This window comes from Leptidea sinapis, chromosome 27, assembly GCF_905404315.1.
Source record: "Leptidea sinapis chromosome 27, ilLepSina1.1, whole genome shotgun sequence".
In the NCBI taxonomy this organism is placed as follows: domain Eukaryota; kingdom Metazoa; phylum Arthropoda; class Insecta; order Lepidoptera; family Pieridae; genus Leptidea; species Leptidea sinapis.
This window is the reverse complement of record NC_066291.1, coordinates 3,575,473-3,596,383: the sequence shown is the minus strand read 5'-3', so window position 1 is coordinate 3,596,383 and position 20,911 is coordinate 3,575,473. Positions and strand designations below refer to the sequence as shown.

General features: G+C 34.1%; 1 protein-coding gene across 1 annotated transcript in view; it reads right to left on the bottom strand.

Annotated features, from left to right (window-relative positions):
* LOC126972809 (5-hydroxytryptamine receptor) overlaps nucleotides 1-20,911 on the bottom strand; it is a 112,142-nt gene that overhangs the window by 10,008 nt on the left and 81,223 nt on the right. The window contains exons 2-3 of the mRNA XM_050819877.1: nucleotides 17,604-17,667; nucleotides 7,526-7,696 (exon numbers count right to left, since the gene is read on the bottom strand). Of these exons, the coding sequence (XP_050675834.1) occupies nucleotides 7,526-7,696; nucleotides 17,604-17,643 (211 nt within the window). The 5' untranslated portion in view covers nucleotides 17,644-17,667. The remainder of the gene's footprint in view (nucleotides 1-7,525; nucleotides 7,697-17,603; nucleotides 17,668-20,911) is intronic.

Genomic DNA, 20,911 nt, shown 5'->3' with positions numbered 1-20,911 from the left:
GCGCTAAAGCTCAACCTCTGCGTGTGCCAACAAAGCTGACGCGCTACAAAAACGTGGCAGCTTCAACAGTGCTCTGAAGGCGTTGTTATACTGGACTCGCAGATCGCTGCATGATTTATCAGTGTGGCACGCCTACAGGCTACTCGAGAGTAGAGCGATGTGCAGTACGTTTTAAAAAGCTTTTACTGCTGTTGAGCAACGCACGAATCTGCATGCTATAATATTCAATATATTAATATACATTTTCCAAACAATTGGAGAGTCAAATTAGGATATTTACTAGAAACTCTAGATAGGAACTTAACAAGTAACACGTTAAAATACATACTAATAAAAAAAAAATGTGAGTCGATATCGCCCACTGAGGGTACCATATGTTATTAGTTACGTAGAGTAGGTTATTATATGAAGGGTACAGGGGCAAAACAAGGAACGTCATAAAAATAGAAATATAATGTAGTATTATACCAGCACTTAGCTATTCGCGCGTATTTTTATGTAGCAAAATGTATATGCACAAAAACACCCATAGTCGTTCAAATCTATGGTTAAAGTCTATCAAAAGTGGGATTGTCCCTGTTATAATGGAAAGCAACATGGAATGTCCAACTGTCAAAGTAAAATACGGAAGGTTATGTTTGTTTATGACGGTACAGGCAAGGAGAATCATCTGTGTATATGAAAAAATGGCGTCACAGTAGCATCAGGGTAAATCTTAAAAGAAGCGCCAAATTTAAAATAATACTAATCACTCTAGCTACACGTTTTCTCATAATAACTCTTTAAGGTTATATTTACTACATTATTTTGAGCAACGTGAGTTTTTGCAACTTTCACTATTTAACTACTTTGGTAGATAATATTATAAAATTTTGTAACTCAGCAAACTTTAATTCGTTTACAATTGTTACATTCACCATACTTCATACCATACCCTGTGCCCTACACCAGCGCCATTGTGGAAGGTTTTTGAACTGTTATTTACTGCAAAAGATAGATACTTTTTTTTCAACTTTTCACCCTTAAGAGGTGATACATCTTGTCTCTACCCTCCATAGTTTTGTTGCTGTGATTGCTTAGTTAGTCGGCATAGCTTACATTTGAATATCTAAATGATCGGACAGCTTGGGACTCGATTGTGATTATTTTATAGCGATAGAAATTACTGTACAATATTGTATATTTTTATTGAAAAGAGCGCAAAAAAAGAATGCTGGGAGAGTTACTTGCGCCGCTTTTTCTCTCTCAGAGCGCCATTTGTTTCCGAAGCGGTAGTAGTATCTAGTAGTTATTAGAAATGACATCAAAAATAATTCTAAAGGAATCAATTTTGAGAAAATAAATGCCATTTTTATGGCTTTTATTTTTATTTTTCAGTCGATTTGCGGGAAAAAAAGGATGAAAGCGATGAAAATGTTAATCATAATTTAGTAAGAGAAACGAAAAAGCGAAAAAAAGGGGAGGATACGTGATTGAAGGCATTGTCCATACATAAGATCCATACATAATAGTAGACTTGGACAATCTCTGTATGATGAGGTTTATAGGACATTGTATGTTTTAGTACTTTATTAAAGTGACTTACTTTCTTTTTTCAAATTTTATCTATTTGTTAATTTTGGCCAAATTATTATTTGTATTTAAAGCTCATACTTGTAAGGTAATCTACATCAGTTCGTAAGGGGGCTTTGAAATGGGGAGAAGATCCAAATGTTTTGAGTTTTCCTTAGTGTTAATTCCGCCAATATTTATCTTAAAACAATTCGACACTAGTTTCGCCTCTACATGAGGCATCCTCAGGACATGTTTACTCACCAAACTCTGGCACGAGACTCTGGGGATGGGGAGAAGCACTTATTACAAACTCCCGTTCCTTTTTTTACATCATATTAATAAAACTGGTTCTGCAATACATACATAACCCGACAAGAACCATGCATTATTACCCTCTACATAATCTACTATACTGGTGGCCAATATCGCCGGTGAAAATAGTGTTTAAAATGAGCATCTGACAAGATTGGTATGGTTTTTTTTTTCTCTATCTACATGGCTAAGGTCATTGTCACATATTAAAACAATATTGTACAAATGATTTAAGTTTTCTTTAGTGTTAATTCCGGCAATATTTGTTTTTAAACAATTCGACACGTGTTTCGCCTCTACACGACGCATCCTCAGGACGTGTTGTCTCGCCAAAATCTGGCACGAGACTGAGTAATAAACCTGGCCTGTTTTCATCAGTTGTCTAGCAGCAAGATCAGTCTCGCGCCAGATTTTGGCGGGACAACACGTCCTGGGGATGCCTCGTGTAGAGGCGAAACACGTCTCGAATTGCTTAAAAACAAATATTGGCGGAATTAACACTAAAGAAAACTTAAATCATTTGTATAATTATGGATTTCCGCAAAGTAACGCCTACTTCAATAAATTTTCTTAAAACAATATTTTGACAAATTTAAGGATTTATCTTTATTTATTTTATAAAAGTAAGTAGTAAATTTACAAACCCTAGGTTCGTTAATTTTGTTGAACTGACCCGACGGTACAAGTGTCTGCAAACTTTGTTTTTGCTAATTAGTTTGTCAGTAAATACAGACACCAGATTGAAATTCGAAATGAGATTGAAAATATTAAATGTAGATGTTTTTAAATTCAAATCTACTAGATTTTACAGATTTTTGATTGAATTGATTAAAGTTAGATGTTTGATGAAATATATGAGTACCTACTTGAAAGAAATCCCCGATATTAACCGGCCTTGTATAATAAAGCCTAGGTTTATTACCAGAAAATAGAATATGAATGAAATAATTATTAAAGTATTTTTCAAGTGAACAATTCTTTTGGCATGTTGAGCACTTTTGGGACTATGAAGATGGACTGAACTCACGTGAACATCGAGTCAAAGAGGTTAAAGTATATTATAGAGAGAGACAACATAGAAAATAGAATTGTATGATAGATTTTGTAATGTCCGCTGTATGTACTTAAATCTCTTTACCGTCTTTATATTCGCTTAGATTCTTTATACGCCTAAATAGAGTGTGACAGCTGTGAAAACGTCGAAAATAATTGAAGTTGACTGTTAACCTCTAATTTAAGCAATGCACGCACTCTAACACCAAGTGACATACTAATTGCGAGTGTAAGACGTAACTTGTTAAGCACACTAAAGTAAAAAAACTGGCCTGCTTTCATCGGTAGTCTAGCAGCAAAAGACTCTATCTAGACGTATAAATTATCTATTAGTATTATAAGTTAATTAAAGCCTTATTGTATTAATACTTGAATATGGTGATAATAAAGATAAATTTGCAACAAAATAACAACCTTTTATGAAAATAATAATATATTTATACATATGATAAGGGACGAGACGAGCAGGACGTTCAGCGATAATTAAACGCCCTGTCCATATCAATGTAGATCCGCATAAAATTCTTGAAAAATCCAAAAATTCTGTGCCACACTACTAAAATGCTCACAGAATATCTTTATTTATTTACTGTGTGTGTGGATGATGCAACTGCTGCACTTAATAACTTTTGTTTTGTATTAATTTACATTTATTTTTTAGGCTAACTCGTGTAAGATCATCACTTAACATATATAGTAATTGAAATGATTTGTAAAACGATGTACTTGTAAAAGTTTATTTCAAAGAGTGGCAATGAGATTTTTCCCCTTCTTCTCATTAGTGCAACCGTTTACGAAGTGGCGGTTAATTTAACAAGAAATGTATTTTTTTCACATTTATAAGTGTAATTTCCGTGACCTACATGAATAAAGTGATTTTGATTTGATTTGATTTGATAAAGGGGAGTGTTGTCGAAGAGCGGTGATACATAAATGTTGTGCTGCGTGAGCTTAAAAATAATGTATTTCATAGCCTTATATTAGGGATACCTTTTTGCGAATAAATTTGCCGTTTAATTTACTGTAACCTAACCTCTTGCAAATTTATTTGTTTGTCCCACAGCACACCGAAATTAAGTTAATTTACGAAGCCCAAGGTATAACCAGTGTATTTTAGTTCTATCATTTAAGTAGTTTGTTGGCTAATATAGCCAGATTGGATGACTGCCAGATTGCGCTGCCAAGTCCAGTTTTCATATCAATATGATTACGAAGAAATTGAGAATTATACGGTGATTTATCACGTTCATAATAATATATTACTTTGCGACGAATAAATTGATAATTTTATATTATTTAAGTAGTGATTTTGGAATTAAATTCGCTTTATGTACAACCTCATATCATTTATACGTCTAGATACACTACGACAGGTGTGAAAACGTCGAAATAAAATGAGTTTACTATTAAGCTATTGTTTGAGCAATGCACGCACACTAACACAAAGTGTCATACAAATATCTTGTGTAAGACGTAGTTTGTCACGCACACTAAAGTATTAAACCTGGCCTGTTTTTATCGGTAACAGCAAGAGACTCTATCTAGACGTACGAATTATCTAAGTATACAACCGGCGTCTTTGTAAAACTTTATTCTAGTGGAATTTGGCCTTTTCGTTGTCCTTAATGCCCTAAATAATAACCACGTTTTTTAAATTACCTGATATTTCGTTTAGTAATTAAAGCGTGAGTTTAGAACAAGCAAACACACTTTTATTTCCAATTATAACATAAGTTAAAACTAGCTACTGCCGTTGACTTCGTCTGCGTGAAATTTGATACCCCTTGCGCACTTTAAATGTACTTTATTTATTTTATTGTCTATTAAATTTGTTGACTTTTATAGGAAACTAGCTGACCCAGCAAATGCTGTATTGCCGATATTAAAATCGCGATACAAAAGTAACTGTTGATCGTAGATTGATGAAAATTTGAAGTTGTGTGTATTTTTTTAATGCTGACTCATAATCAAACAAATTTAAAAAAAATTGGCGAGGACCACCCTTTACATTTAGGGGGATGAAAAATAGATTTTGTCCGATTCTCAGACCTACCCAATATGCACTCAAAATTTCAAGAGAATTGGTAATGCTGTTTCGAAGGAGTTTATCTACAAACACCGCGACATGAGAATTTTATATATTAGATATAGTAATAATAAGTATACAGCTTATAACCAACCTAATAGTAACGTAGTTTGAAACTTTTTTGTATAATCTCATATATCTTATATAATGGATAATTTCCTTTTAGCCTACAAATAGCTATTAACGCGTTTATTTTTTTAACACGAAGGCAAACGATAATCGCCAATGAATATCCACAGCACCAATGGTTGATGCATTGCCAGCTTTTGAGTTGGGAGTATGGTCTAAAGTTGAAGGTCCCTAAGTCGTATCGTTTCGGGAAAACTACAACCGGTAATTGGGGAATTACGCATTTTGAAGTAATGCCCGCTGATGGTATTGATGGGAAGGAAGATGGAAGTAATGTCGTCTGCTGGTATTAACTCAAAATATATATTGTTGCAGTCTATTTGTATTCAATAACTTTTGTATTAACTTACATTTACTTTTTTGACTTACTCGTGTAAGACATTGACTATTTGACGTTTGAGTGTGTTTGTGGCAACATTTTACATATTATTATATTGTAATTGAAATGATTTGTAAATCGATGTAAATGTAAATCTTGATATAAAAGTGTGGCAATGAGTTTCTTGCTACTTCTTCTCATTAGCTCAACCCTTTACGAAGTAGCGGTAGATTCAATAAGCAAAATATTTTATTTTATTTTGACATTCCTATTTTGTCATTTCCGTGACCTACGTGAATAAACTGGTTTTGATTTGATTTATAAAAAGCTAGTTAAAACCCTAGAGCTGGTGTTTATTTCAGACAACTCGATTAATCTACGTAAATACGAGTATTGCTACGTAAGTAATGAGTCTACATGTACGTTAAATGTAATTATATAAATTTACTTGAAATCTTTCTCAGCAATTGTTATATAATAACTGAGGATCAAGGTCAGCGCCTGGTGAGGTACTGAGAATATACATGTGATGATCTGCCTCCATCGGTGTCTGGCACAAAATTACAAGTGCCTTACTGTAGAACTACATGAAAATGAAAAAATGAAACATATTTATTTCAGTAACAAAAATGGTACAAACATAATAGTGGATGTGATCTTCAATTAAGTGAGAAACACCTTTGCCAGAAGGCCACGCTCTTCCATATCAATTAAAATTAACAGTACCAAAAACTAGGGATCACAAATTAAATTTAATGTAACAAAAGAAAAATATTATACAAACAGGACGTCTCTCTCTCTGTGTGTGTGTGTGTGTGTTTGTGTGTGGGAGTACGTGTGTGTGTGTGTGATCAAGTGTGCGTGTGTGTGGTGTGTGTCATTGTTACTTTTCGTAAAACACTACTTATTGTACTATCAAGAAGGAATACCTATAATTTACTCCGTGTAGTTAAATAGCACATTGTTTCAGAGAAACTATTTTTATATGTGCATAAAAATCTATAATCATATCCCATCCCATAATAAGAGAGGTATCGTCAAATAGGAATTTCTCATCTAAATTGAAAATAAACCTTAGTAAAATCTGCTTATATTCATTAGGCGAATATTTTCATTTCAAAAATTGAAATTTTTATTTAATTATATAATATAATATAAATAAAACATACTGCTATTAGTCTTTAGTTAAATTCATATTTTTGTTACGAATGATTTAGAAATGTATTTAGTAATATTTGCAAGTCATAAATGTATGTTAAATGTACTTTATAATGTTTATGTAACATAAATCTAACATGTTTCTGCAAATAAAAACTGAATTTGACTTTGAAAATATTAAGAAAAAAGGACGTAAAAACGTCGACGGCACTAGACCACGAGGCAGGTCCCCGATGAGGTGGACGGACCAAGTGAGGCAAGCTGTCGACGGTACTCTGCATGAATGCACGAGAAGAGCGGCAGTTCGTGACGAATGGCGTCGCATTGTGAAACAGGCCACTAACCTCGACGTGACGACCATGACCACTATGACGTGTAACGCCGAAGAAAAAGAAGAAGCGCCTTTTACTTGTTCACTCCATCTGATAGAGTCTTCGTCTGCGGGCTCGATTGCCTTTAGTGTTCCCAACTACGTAGAGCTTTTCAAGGCTGTCGTAGTTATAAACATTTTGTTCCAACATTTCAAATTAAAAATAATAAAAAGAGCCTCATCGTTAAACTAGCATAGATATAGTAGGACCGATATTAAATCTAATAATATTGACACAATAATAATATTGACACACTTTTTACACAAATTATCTTGCCCCAAGTTAAGCATCTATAGCCTGTGTTATGGCAAGACAATGATATATTTAATACAATATACTTACTTAAACATACATAAATTCATATAAACATACATAAATACATTTAAACATCCATGACTCGGAAACAAACATCCATATTCATCATATAAATGCTTGCACCTACCGGGAGTCGAACCCGGGGCCTCTAGCTTAGTAGGTGGGATCACTAACCACTCGGCTATACAAGTCGTCAAAAAAAAACAACAATCAAATTTGAAGCCATACCAATGATAGTAGCCAGGATGATGAGAGCCAGGACGACGGATGTGACCGCCATGAGGACGAGCGAGGTGACGTCAGAGCTGGTGGTGTTCCCACTGGTGGAGTTGGTGACGTTGCAGCCCCACACCGGCTCCATCCACGAGCAGTTGTCGAACCACTCCGGGGACACTTCATCTGAAAATATTGACGTGTTGTTAACAGAACCAGTGGGAGGCTCCTTCGGACAGGATGCCGGCTAGATTATAGGTACCACAATGGCGCCCATTTCTGAAGCAGTAATGTGTAAGCATTATTGTGTATCGGGCTGAAGGGTGCTGTTGCTAGTGAAATTAGTGGGCAAATGACACTAAACTATTATAATAATAAAATCTCAGTAGACTTTTTTATCGCAATTATTTATTTGAATTTTAAATCATGTTATATAGCAGGCGATACCAAATAGTTCAGATAGTTTCAAAGGTAAAGCTGAATTGAACGAGATCATATTTCACGCTTATCTATAATAATCAAAGTGAATTATTAGTTCTCAAATCGTATAATTTACAGCTAATTAAACCCGTAAGCCGTAGCGGCATCATACGGTGAATCTATCTGTAGAGGCAGTTTACAAAAGGTTATTATTGGCAAATAGTGTTGATTTAGAAATTTTGGAATTTTAGTAATATTTTTTTTTTTAAAGTAACAACCACTATTCACACATAACAGTAGATATAATAAGCATTAAAATGTATAAGAATAATTGCGTATTTTTATACAATCTAATTAATGAATCTTATTCTATTTACGATGGTTGTTATTTTTGGAATCGGTGTCCTCCCGCCGTGGTTCGGCTCTCGCCTCTCGCCTCCTCACGTCGCCCGTGCGACTAAAGCACATTTCACCTATCACAAAACTTACCTAAGCTGACACCAGCTTTCAAATAAAAAAATAATTATCAAAATCGGTTCTAAGGTAACAAACATAAAAAAATACCGACGAATTCAGAACCTCCTCCTTTTTTGAAGTCGGTAAAAATTTTACTTAATTCGAATGTGCAAATTTAAATTGAACCCAAATTAAAAAAAAGATGCGGAACCCTCGTCGGTCGGGTTCCGTCCGAGCACTCTAATAAACTGAGCCAACCGTCCGAGTAAGCCTCAAATAACTAATTGATATTATATCTGAGAATGTAAGGTTATTAACTTTGCTTTATTTTGTAAGTTCCCGAGTTGGTATTATTATAACGTAACCTACTAAAGGTAGCTATCTCCTGGACTAGGTACTGCTTGTAGTTAAAAGCACAAGCTCTCGCTCATTTGATTTTTGATACATGCTTATAGCTCAGGAGGAGGATTTAATTTATTAATATAAGTAAATTATTATTGTTTTGTAGAGCTGTTGAAATTAGCAAAAAAAATTTAAACAATTGGTTAAATGAAAAAATGGTAATAACGTGGAAATCACACAAAACAACACGGATATCTTAGATTAAAGATTGGTCTCCGCTGGGCTCCAAATTGATCCAATGTCTATTTCATTTCTTGTAGTATTATTATTACAAAATTTTACTACACAACCCTGCAGGGCTTGCAAAATGCATTTTAGTTTCAATTATTAGCAAAGTTTAACAGAACACGTGGCACGTCAACGTCACACATTGTTTACAGACTGGGTCAAGTACGCCCATTTGGGCGTAAGACTAGATGCCGCACTTTGCTACTACGCCTGCGGTATCTAGTTGGAGCGCAGCGGATACCAATCCTTAATCTAAGACTGATATATTTTTTTATAATTATACCACTTTACCAGTAGGAGGCTCCTTTGCACAGGAAGCCGACTACATTATTAGTACCACAACGGCGCCTATTTACATTACTGTGTTTCGGTCTGAAGGGTGCTGTAGCTAGTGAAATTCCTGGGCAAATGAGACTTAACATCTTATGTCTCAAGATGATGGGCGCAATTGTAGTGCCTTTCAGAATTTTTGGGTTTTTCAAGAGTCCTGCGCGGCACTGCAATGTTATGGGTAGGGCGTATCAATTACCATGTGAGCTGAACGTACTGCTCGTATCGTCCTTTATTTTCATAAAAAAAAATTGATTTTGTAAATAACATAATAATACAAAAAACTGGAATCTCTACATATATCCACCCCTACAGTTCAATTATTTGGAAATGTGCAATGCTACTTTGTTTCATAACCCCAAACATCAATGGTAATTAATTAATCATTAAGCTGTAACTCAAAAATGTTTACCCAATCTGGCCAAAATTTAATTACGGCCTACTTGAAAAATGCTTAGTCATTCGGTTCCTCCAATCTCTTTAATTATCATAGCTATGGTGTGACTGTGCATATTTCATGCTTCATTAGCTGAACTCGTGGTTTAATACTTGAATTCTTATTTGTGGGTTAGCATTGCAGTTAACGACTAACAACTAGTTATCTCAAATTAATAAATTGCAATAATATACCCCCTTTTTTTTGGATGAGGAGGACAAACGAGTGAACTCTTGCAACACCAGACAAATCACAGGAGCGATGCCAGCCCTTTTTTTTTAAAGAAAATAAGGGATGAGACGAGCAGGACGTTCAGCTGTTGATAATGCATACGGCCTGCTTATTACAATGAAGTGCCGCTCAGGATTATTGAAAAACCCAAAAATTCATGAGCGGCACTACAACTGCGCTCGCCAACTTGATACCATACGATGTTAAGTCTCATTTGCTCAGTAATTGCTACGGCGCCCTTCAGACCGAAAGACAGAAATGCTTACACATTACTGCTTCATGGTAGAAATAGGCACCGTTGTGGTACCCATAATCTAGCCAGCCTCCATTGCAAAGGACCCGTCCACTGGTCCTTTAGGAAGGTGTACACGATTTTTTTGAAGTTACCCATGTCGTATCATCCCGGAAGCACCGCTTAAGGAAGCTCATTCTATAGCTTCGTTATAGATGGAACAATTGTCATTTAAAAACGCACCATGGAGGAATGCCACACATGCAAATGCTGGAGATGATATTCTTATTTGTGGATTGTCGTGTAACGGTTTAATTCGGCGGCAGAAATCGGGCAAACAGCTTATCGGAACACTACCCGTGATAGATGCGGTAACATTTCTAAACTCAAAGCCATAAAATTAATTTCAATATAATCATTTCAACTTTTACTTAAGACTTGCAGTTTCGCCGGAATTCGAAATAAACCGTTTCTCACCCTTAAAAATCCCCCGTATTGACTTCCCGATCAAATTTATTATTCCTTTAATTTTGTTATATTTTTTTCCTTTTCCATTTTTAAGGTTTTGGATTCAGGTTTCATCCTATTATAATTTTTTCTCTTTTTATCATTTTCAAAGTCTTCATCACTGGGCTATAAAGGTTTATATACGAATCAAAATAAAAACAACTCTATCTCTCAAGTGGGGTAAAACTGTACACAGTGTACAAAATTTATTGAAATCGGCAGTAATTGAGGAGTTCATCGCGGACAAACAATATGACTTAAAATTTTAGACCTATTTAATTAGAGAAGTAAATTTGAAATATCAAATAATGTAACAGAAACGAAATATCTTTATTCTACGGAATTCAAACTTACAAAGACCATCCTGTGCGAGGTAAAATCTATTCCAGTTGAATAAAATGACTATATGTCTCCAACTTAATACAGGAACATAAGAAACCCAAATCGCAAAAAACTGATGTGAAAAAATAGCCCTTAAGTTAAATGTTAGCTATAATTTTAACATTTACTTTAAATATATATTTTATTATTGTTAAATGAGTAAATAAGTAAGTATATCTTTATTTGGAACAAACACTACAATTACAGATAAATATTTACAAAATGAAATAACAAATAATATGAACAAAATTTGAAAAACTTCTCTAAATAATTATGAATATAATATACATGCCTTATCTAATTAAAAATAAATTACATCAAAAACTAAAGAAAAAACTAAAACAAGACTTATTCTTAGTTAACATAATAAGCTGGTGTTTGCAGTGTTTTGTCCCAAGTCTTGTTACTCAGCATATTAGTTGGGTATAAACTAAGAATGATTTTCAGTAGCTATCTTCAAGAAAGCAGCCGTCCTGATTACAGCAACAAGTGCTTCGACTATTAAATATAATACGTATATAATAATAAATGATAATGATTAAATATTAATAAGCATTTTGTCATGTAAATAGAATAGTGTCTTTTCAACTTATATTATTTTCGAAATGAAAAACAGACCCTATGGCTTTTAAGGAGTGATTAAGCAATTGAAAAATATTGAACAAAGTAATATTGTATTTTATTGGTACTGAAATATACTAGGTTAAAATCTATAATGAGATAGACCTTGAGACACCTAAGTACTCAAAAAACATAAACTCTTACAGTCGTTTTCAATAACGTATCCCTAGTTACGTATATATTGCTATCACCGTTTAATGATAGGATCTTATCTATCCATGGTTATGTCCAATATAGTTATATTATTAGTTACAGTCCAATGCTATCTGTCGATAGGTTATTGTAAACGGTTGTTAGTAAATATAAAGAAAACTAGTTTATTTCCAATAAATAGACGTATTACATTTCTGCAGTAAAAAGCATCCAAATTGCATAATGTTCACCTACAGGTGTAAAATAAAAAAAAATGTCTGAGACTTTTATCCAACAGAAAGGTGGGTATTGTATAAATTGCATTTGGAAGTCGATAACTTCGTTGGAAGAACGGTGTCCTTATTACATTTAAATTTATAATGCGCCCGCTCCCTTAGTGATCACTTTGGAAGAATTCAATGTGACTAGTAGAAGGTTAATTTTAACTGGCATTTAAACTAGGGGTTCATTTTTCAGTTAATTTTACTCAAGTACTTGGTAAGAACAGTTACAATAATTTAGTTTTCTTTTATCATGGAAATATGAGAACTACCGAGCGTACGGGTCCCCTGGTTATAAGTGATCCCGCCGCCCACATTCTCTTGCAACACCAGAGGAATCACAGGAGCGTCGCCAGCCTTTAAGGAACGTGTGCGTGTTTTTTTTAAGGGGTTCCTTGTCATATCCTCCCAGAAATACCGCACAAGGAAGCAGCTAACAGCTTTGTAGTATGTGGACGAAAGCTCCTTGAAAATCGCACAGTAAAAAGTTAAGTTAGTTAAAGCAAAACCCTCCAAATACTCAAATATTTTGGGGATTGGTGTAGTGGCTTAGAATCAAGACCACTGCAATGTGGATCTACTCCAAAATAGAATCTGCTCAAGGGGTCTGCCACTCTCAGCATTATCGCTATGGGCTATATTCCTATATAACAGGCACGTGCAGATTTTCTGATAGTCCTTATTCTTCAAGGCATACCCAATTCTGTGGTTTGTCTGAGTACGCAATAATCTTAATACCACTTATACATAGAAGTGTTTCTTTTATTTGAAACCCCAAAACCTATATCTAAATTTGTCATTTTGGTTTTTATATTTTTATAAAAGAGGGGGCAAACGGGCAAGATACTCGCGTAATGGGACGTAATGAGGCAACCATTGCCAGCTTTTTAGATAGCATGATCTATGCTTGAAGGTTCCTAGGTCGTATTGGTTCGGGAAAACTGTGGCCAGAAATTGATTTCACAAAGTGGCTGTTCGAGGAAAAGAGTTTCTTACAAAACGCGGTTGCAGCATGCAGGAGTCGTAATAGCACATTACACACAAAATTTCGCTGACTAATGATTGTGGTAAAGGGGAAACAACCAGCGGACTCATAGTTATAGCGGTTTCGTTGGTTATCCTTCAAATTCAAAACTCTTTATTGCAAATAGATATTTAAGGAATTCAAGGAAATTCTTTTGCACATGTTCAGCACCCTAAAATTCAACAACAAACTAAATATACCTACAGGGATTTAAACCTAATATTACAAGACGAATTTCCCATCACATACTAAGCAATACGTCACCTGCAGTTAAATTAATTATATATCTAAATTAATATATAATATAATATATTACATAACAGTATAGTCATGAACGGTCGCCCCAATCTTGATGGAAGGAGATTAATCTTATCAATTACATCATAAATAATGTGCCTACGGTATTTGTGGTTTGAAAGCGAGGCATGTGTTGATTGCTACGATCCGTCTGTGGATGTTTCTATGGATGGCAATCTGTAATGAATCGTGACAACGTAGCGGTAGTTATTACTACCGCTACGGTGCTACAGGGTTGTCACGATTCACGTTGTAATAACTACCGCTATGGTGCTAAATTTTATTAGGGGTTAAAGTATGGAATTGCCGTTTTATTTGTAATAGGTATTTCGAATTGACACAGAACCTTCATGGTTTGAGATTTTTGAGTTAAACTTTATTCACATGGTACCTATATAGTTCTTCTTTTAAAAATTGTGCAAAATTCAAATTTCTCAGCGGCAATGGCATCGATAAATACTGTCTATTCTATTTTTCGATAATTTATACGTTTAGATAGAGTCTCTTGCTGTGAGGCAACGCATGACAACAGGGCAGGTTTATTACCTTAGTGTGCACGAAAGCTACAACATACACTTGCGATACGTCAGTTACTGTGTTCTTGTATGCGTACGTTGCTGAAAATAGAGACTTACTGTTCGCCGCTATTTTATTTGACATGTTCACAGCTGTCACAGTCTATCTAGATGCATAAATAATTCAGGGTTTACGTATTATTATTATCTACCTATAATAAAGACAATAAGGCAGAACCATAATATCATATCGCTAAGGATAACTATAGAAATACATACAAGAAGGGTAAGTATACCCCATATTCAAATTCAAATTCAAATATTTTTATTCAAAATAGGATGTGACATCACTTATTGAAAGTAAAAAAACTACCTTTTACTCTTATTCCAAAATGAATGCCTCAGATCTGAGAAGAATGGGCGCAACAAACTAGTTACAGTTACACGAATTTTAATCCGTTTAAAAGTATTTTATTTAAATCTGTAACATTCGCGTTAGTCAAAAATAAATACTACTGCAATTTTGTTTTGTTTATCGCTCACTCCATTATTTTGATTTAATACTAACCTCGAAAAAAATATCGAAATTTCATAGAAACACGTACTAAAATTTAATTCAAATAAATAAAATAAGTTTAAGTTACAGCAATATTTATAGCAAGCCTGGTTATATATTTTCTGTATATTAATTATTGCGTATAAACTGTTCCTTTCCTTTACAAAAAATCATTTCAGATTCCCAACACTTCGAATACCTACACTCGTTACCTAAAATTACAATCACGAATGCTTTGAAAATAAGTTGCTTGATGGAAAAAGTTAAAGTGCCAAATCACGAAGAATATGAAAATCAGATGACAAACTCATTAATATTTGAAAAGTTTGTCCACATTGTGAAACTTAGTTGAATGAGAAAAACCTTTTTTAATTTAACAAATTATGTGGCATATTATTATAAATTAAAACGAAATAATTGTTGAGATATAATTGATGATATAATATTTTGTTCTCATTGTTTTTCCACTTCCATTTACGTTTCATAATATTTCCAATATATAAAGCATTTCATTTCCTCAGATTTTATTCCATAAAATTTCTATTTTATGTAAATTTTTACACTTTTCAATTACGAAATAGGATTCCTATGAGTGTATTGGTGACCTAATGCGATAACCACCATCCACTCTCCACTTGCCAGGCCAGAGAAATCCCATCGTTGCCAGTCCTATACCACATGAGTAAAATAGATGGTACAGAGAGTAACCTTGATACAAACACGCGAAATGGTTGCACTACTACAATGATCCGGGGCATGTGTGAGGGTCCACTAGCCGCTTGTTGCGTACGCGACGAGAAGATACGAGAAGCGGCGAGAACCGGAAATTACAGGTTAACGAACGCACAGCCAGTTGACAATCTCAAGGGTTAGTGCGTATTGTTTTATTAATGGCAAGCTTGAATATTTTTAACCGACTTCAACAAAGGAGGAGGTCGTCGGTATTTTTTTTATATTGAACCGATTTTGATAATTCTTTTTTTATTTGAAAGCTGGTGTTTCCCGAATGGTCCCATTGTAATTTGGTCCAGATCTGACACTGGAATCCATGAAAAAACCATCAGTCTTAAATTTTGCTATACATACGTATAGCAAAGTGGATGATACATAATAATAATAATACACGAATAACTCAATATCGCGCGAACCGATTTTGATGATGATTGATGATTCTTTTTTTATTGGAAAGCATATACTTCAAAGATACATTGGTGACAGTTTGGTTAGATTCTGATTACGGAATCCATGACAAAGTAACGGAACACTGTCTGTAATCAAATTGCAAAGTACTTACGTTCATTGCTGCATTGAAAAATTTTGTATATTTACACATATTTAGACAAATTGTTAGTTAGTGTACTTCAAATTCACTAAAAATCATAAAATAAAAAAAAATAACAAAAAAACAACCGCCTTCAGAAACACTATTCCAAAACAATAGATATAATGTGCACTAAAAAGTATAAAAAATATTGCGTATTTTTATACAATCTAATTAATTAATCTTATTCTAGTTACGATTATTGTAATTTTTGGAGTCGGTGTCATCCAAGATAGGTTTGTTACTACATACATAGTAGGTGAGATGTGCTTGAGTCGTGAGGAGGCGAGAGGCGAGAGCGGGTTGCGGCGGAAGGACACCGATTCCAAAAATAACAATAATCGTAACGAGAATTAGATTAATTAATTAGATTGTATTAAAATACGCAATTATTTTTATACTTTTTAGTGCACATTATATCTATTGTTTTGGAATAGTGTTTTTGAAGGCGGTTGTTTTCTTGTTAATAATTTTTTTAACATAAAAAGTGATATTAATACGGTTGTGTACCGTATGCATTAATAATATGAGAAAAAATAAAATAGTATCATAATTTAATTATCCCAAGGACTACAATAGAGAAGTAATTAATTGATAATACATTATATACTATTTTGTATGTTGCTTTTGTTTATGGGACAAGTACTCTTTTCCCCAAAACCATCACGTTATGCCTACACCAATTTATTATTATTGCAAGGTTTTACTTAGAATTTGTTTGTGGGTTGGTTAGTATATAACTAAGTAGATATTTGTAAGTTCAAATATTGCAAGTAACGTTTATAGCACTTCCCGATATCTGATTGAGCTAAAACTTTGTACATTTCGTTGCAATGCAATAATATGATATTAAACATAATCTGACGATGCAGCCAGGATTATCTGTTCAATAGGGAACTCTTCAACGGTTAGTAAAACGGCCACAAAATTTTGTTTGTAAGTATAGTTTTGATATCTAATATTGTCTTTACTACTAACTGCTGCTGCAGTGATGATTGTCTCCTAACGAGGGAAGTCCTTATTAGTTAGTACGCGAAACATTTTATGTAAATTTAGTTTCGTTTAAGACATAAAATGTTTATTATTTACATGTTATAATTTCGTTTACCAAACAAATTTAGTGTTAATTCCGCCAATCTTCACAAAAAATCACTTCAACACGTGTTTTGCCTCTACAAGAGGGATCTTCTGTTGAATCGCCAATAGCTGAAACGAGACTTCTATTAATTTTCTTAATTTTGTTTGCCAAACATGATCTTCACTCCTCATTGGCTAGTAACATGAACACGAAAGTTTTAATATTTGTTTAAGCTTTAGTTAAAAATATTTTTTAATGCTTAATCAATACATGTTTTTATTCGGTCTGTCCTTAAATGAAATAAATATGTGCCCTTTGCCAGGGAATAAAAAGAATATGGGAGCCCAAGGGTGTCGTAAGAGGCGATTAAGGGCTTTTAGAAGTGGGGGAAGTCACGCTACATCTTTTGACGTCAGCACAAATGGGTGAGACACATCCGGGTTACATTCCATCGATGATTCAACCTAATAAGAATGGTTTGTTTAAATATTTATCTTAACTTTTTGTGACAACACTGCCAAAATAGGTAACAATTTTGCCCGCTCTTAAAAAGCTTATTCTCTGTACTGTTTATTTACTCATGTGTCTATACCACAGTTTCCATAACATGGCATTCTAACAGATAAGATGGTTGTGGATACTTACAATTTGTGTCATTAATCCCGTGTGATACTGATTGGTTCATGGTCACACTTGGCCGCTCGTCCTCCTGTAACAAACAATATTTATATTATTTTTATAAGCGGATTTTAAGGACATACGATTTTGCTTACCATTAAAATACAATTACAGCTGGTGTATGTATATATATAATATTCGCTGGGATATCGCATTTAAAAGTAATTGTTTGAGATTTAGCTCACATGTATTAGATTAAAGGTACAAATAAACTACAAATAGAATAAAAATAAAAAAGGCCGCACCCTTTTTATTTTTGTGTGGTCGAACCGGAGCCAATGTGGGATTCAACGTTCACTTTGTGAGTGCTCTTCCAACTGAGCTAACCGTTCGAGTGACGTATCTTGTATGTTTTGTTCAACTCTCAGATTGTGGCTTCATCTACAGGATCTACATTACAGTTGATAACCTGCTCAACCCCAATATTTGCATATTAGGAAATTGACTTGAGATGTCGCTCTTGTAAATCTAAGCAATTTGTTATGTTTTTAAAGTGATAACTGTTGGAAGTGTAAACGAAGCATTACGGAGTATGTGGTTCGTCTTTGGTGTTGTATTATCTTTACTCCTGTCAAACGTCTATGCTCTCTCTGCCTGCGACTAACCATCGACTCGCTGCGTTTTTCTGTGTGCTCCCAAAATATTTAAATAAATCAAGTTTGATCCTTGTTCAAATCTTTTCTTTTCACGGCCTACACCCTTCAGGTTATGGTTATGTTATGTTTTTAAAGTGATAACTCCCACTTCTAGGATTAATACAGTACAACTGTTGTTGTTGACTCGCACGGAAAAGGAGAGGTCGTGGGTTCGAGTCCCGCATCGTTCATAAAATTTTGTTTTCAAATTTTATTTGTGTAATATGTACCTACACAATTGTTATATTTTGCCTATTATGAATCAGTGGTGAAAAGTGAAAGTTGCTTCAAGAAATCTCCCCTCGTAATGGATTCTAAGCTGTGATTCAGTACTGAAAAATGTAACCACATCGGCAAGCCCTGAGTATCCTGGGACATATATTAAGTACATATCATTTGATCAACCAGGCCCACTCGACATTGAATAGCTCTTTAGTCAGTAATAGCCTCAGGGTTTCGGTAATCAAAAGTACTTTCGTCTATTTTTGCGTCGTGGTTCAAGGCTATCCGTCGAATCCGTGTTGGGTTGGCTAATCTTTTAACAGTTTTCTATTTCAGAGTAGTTCTTCTCCCTCTATGCAATCATTTAGGAATTCTTCTATCTCCCTAGTGTTTTATGTCCGATTCACAGATATTTCTAATCGACAAAATGTTAAGAAATATTAACTCATATAAACAATTTGTTATGTTTTTAAAGTGGTAACCCTCATTTCTGGGATTAATATTCAAATAAAATTTGTAAACAACATTTTATGAACTTTACGGGACTCGAGACGATGCGGGACGAGAGTTGAAAAATGCATACAAGATTTTATGACGATAAGTCACTCGAACGGTTAGCTCAGTTGGAAGAGCACTCGCACGGAAAACGAGAGGTCGTGGGTTCGAGTCCTGCATTGTTCATAAAATTTTATCTGTGTGTAACTCATATAATAATATAACAAAATAATAAAAACAACAATGAAAATGCAGCCCCGGAGAGGGGACATATTCACTTGAAGGTACTAAGAGTAACAACGTCATGTGATTCTTTAAAAAAAAAATAAGAAAATGTACGTAACTGGGTCAAAAAAACCCATTAGCGAGTTCTTAAGTGTTAAATCATATTTTGTTACAATTTCGCATTCGCAAATCCTGATAAATTATGCACAAATAAATGATGAAGTTTTAATACTCTCAAAGCTCAAACTCACATAAAATAGGTTCATAAACTTTTCGTATAAACATTTTAACGAAAAATATGGCTGAATGAAAATAGAACGGGCTCTCGAACTTTCACGTGTTCTGTTGCATTTTTATTTAAACTTTTCTGATTTCAACGCGTTTGTATTGCGATGTCTTCGATTCAATCAGTTTTCACTGTGAAGTATTTGATGTACCTACAACTTAGTTTGGATTACGTGAAGTTTTTAATACTCTATCGATATAGTCGTATATAATATATTCTTTAACAGCTTAGTACCTCGCTCTTAGATTTAGGATTAGTCTCCACTGTGCTCCAACTAGATACCGCACTACCTAAGAATTATTAAGGCAACTATAAGTTGCTTGTGTCAGTAACATATTGACACTCAATGGCATCTTTCAAATTTTGTAACATACGCTTCGTATTATCTTTGATATTTGATGCCAGTGTCTTTCTTACTTCTTGCAATATTATTTTTACAAAGTTTTACTATGCAACCCGGCATTTTAGTTTCAATTTTTGGCAAAGTTTAACAGAACATGTGGCACGTCAACGTCACACATTGTTCGAGAATGGCTAGAGTACCCCACTTGCTCAGCAGAGACCAATCCTTAATCTAAGACCTCGCTGTATATTAAATTTTCTAATTCACTTTTTCGCAAACAAAATAAAAATTGTAAATTAATAATATCCACTTTATATGTTACTAGCTGACCCATAACACGTTGTTCTGTTCATAATAAAAAAAACTCTTGTGGATAGAATTTTGGAAAATCCGTTCTTAGCTGACCTCTACTCGGTGAAAAGAATATTCTTACCAAATTTCAAGTCTTTAGCTCTAATGGTTCCAGAGATATCGTGATGAGTATAAATATAATTAAATAAAAGCTCAAGATTTCCCCTCCCCCCTATCCTCTTCATATTCTACTGTTGAAAATTATTAATTAGAGTAGAGCAGTTTTTGATAAGACCTTAAAATATTATTTTTGAACCTGCAAAGTGGCTGGTGAGAAACGATACCTGCTTTAGATCATTCGATAAAATTGAAAACTTCATCGAATTTTGACCGATCAAGCTTAACAAAAGCACTCATAATAATTTTGACACTCTTCTAAGTCAAATAAAATTGTAAATAGTTTTGTTCATGTATTGAATATATTAATTTTAATGTATATAAATATGTGATATATAATAAAACACGTTGAAGTAGTAATTACATTAAATGGCGACGAAGTATAATCTGGCTAAGTTTGAAAGCGAACAGTTGCTTAAAACTTAGTGGATTTCAAGATTTCAGTTTTTTACAAGATCATATCGTCATCTGTCAATCTTTCAATCACTGCAAGTTTCATACAATTGTATACCTTTTTTTTTTCTTAGAGTGTTTCGCTAGGCTGGCTGTAAGCGTCAAGACATTTTACTTTCCACAGACAAGTCCATAGAGAATCAATCGG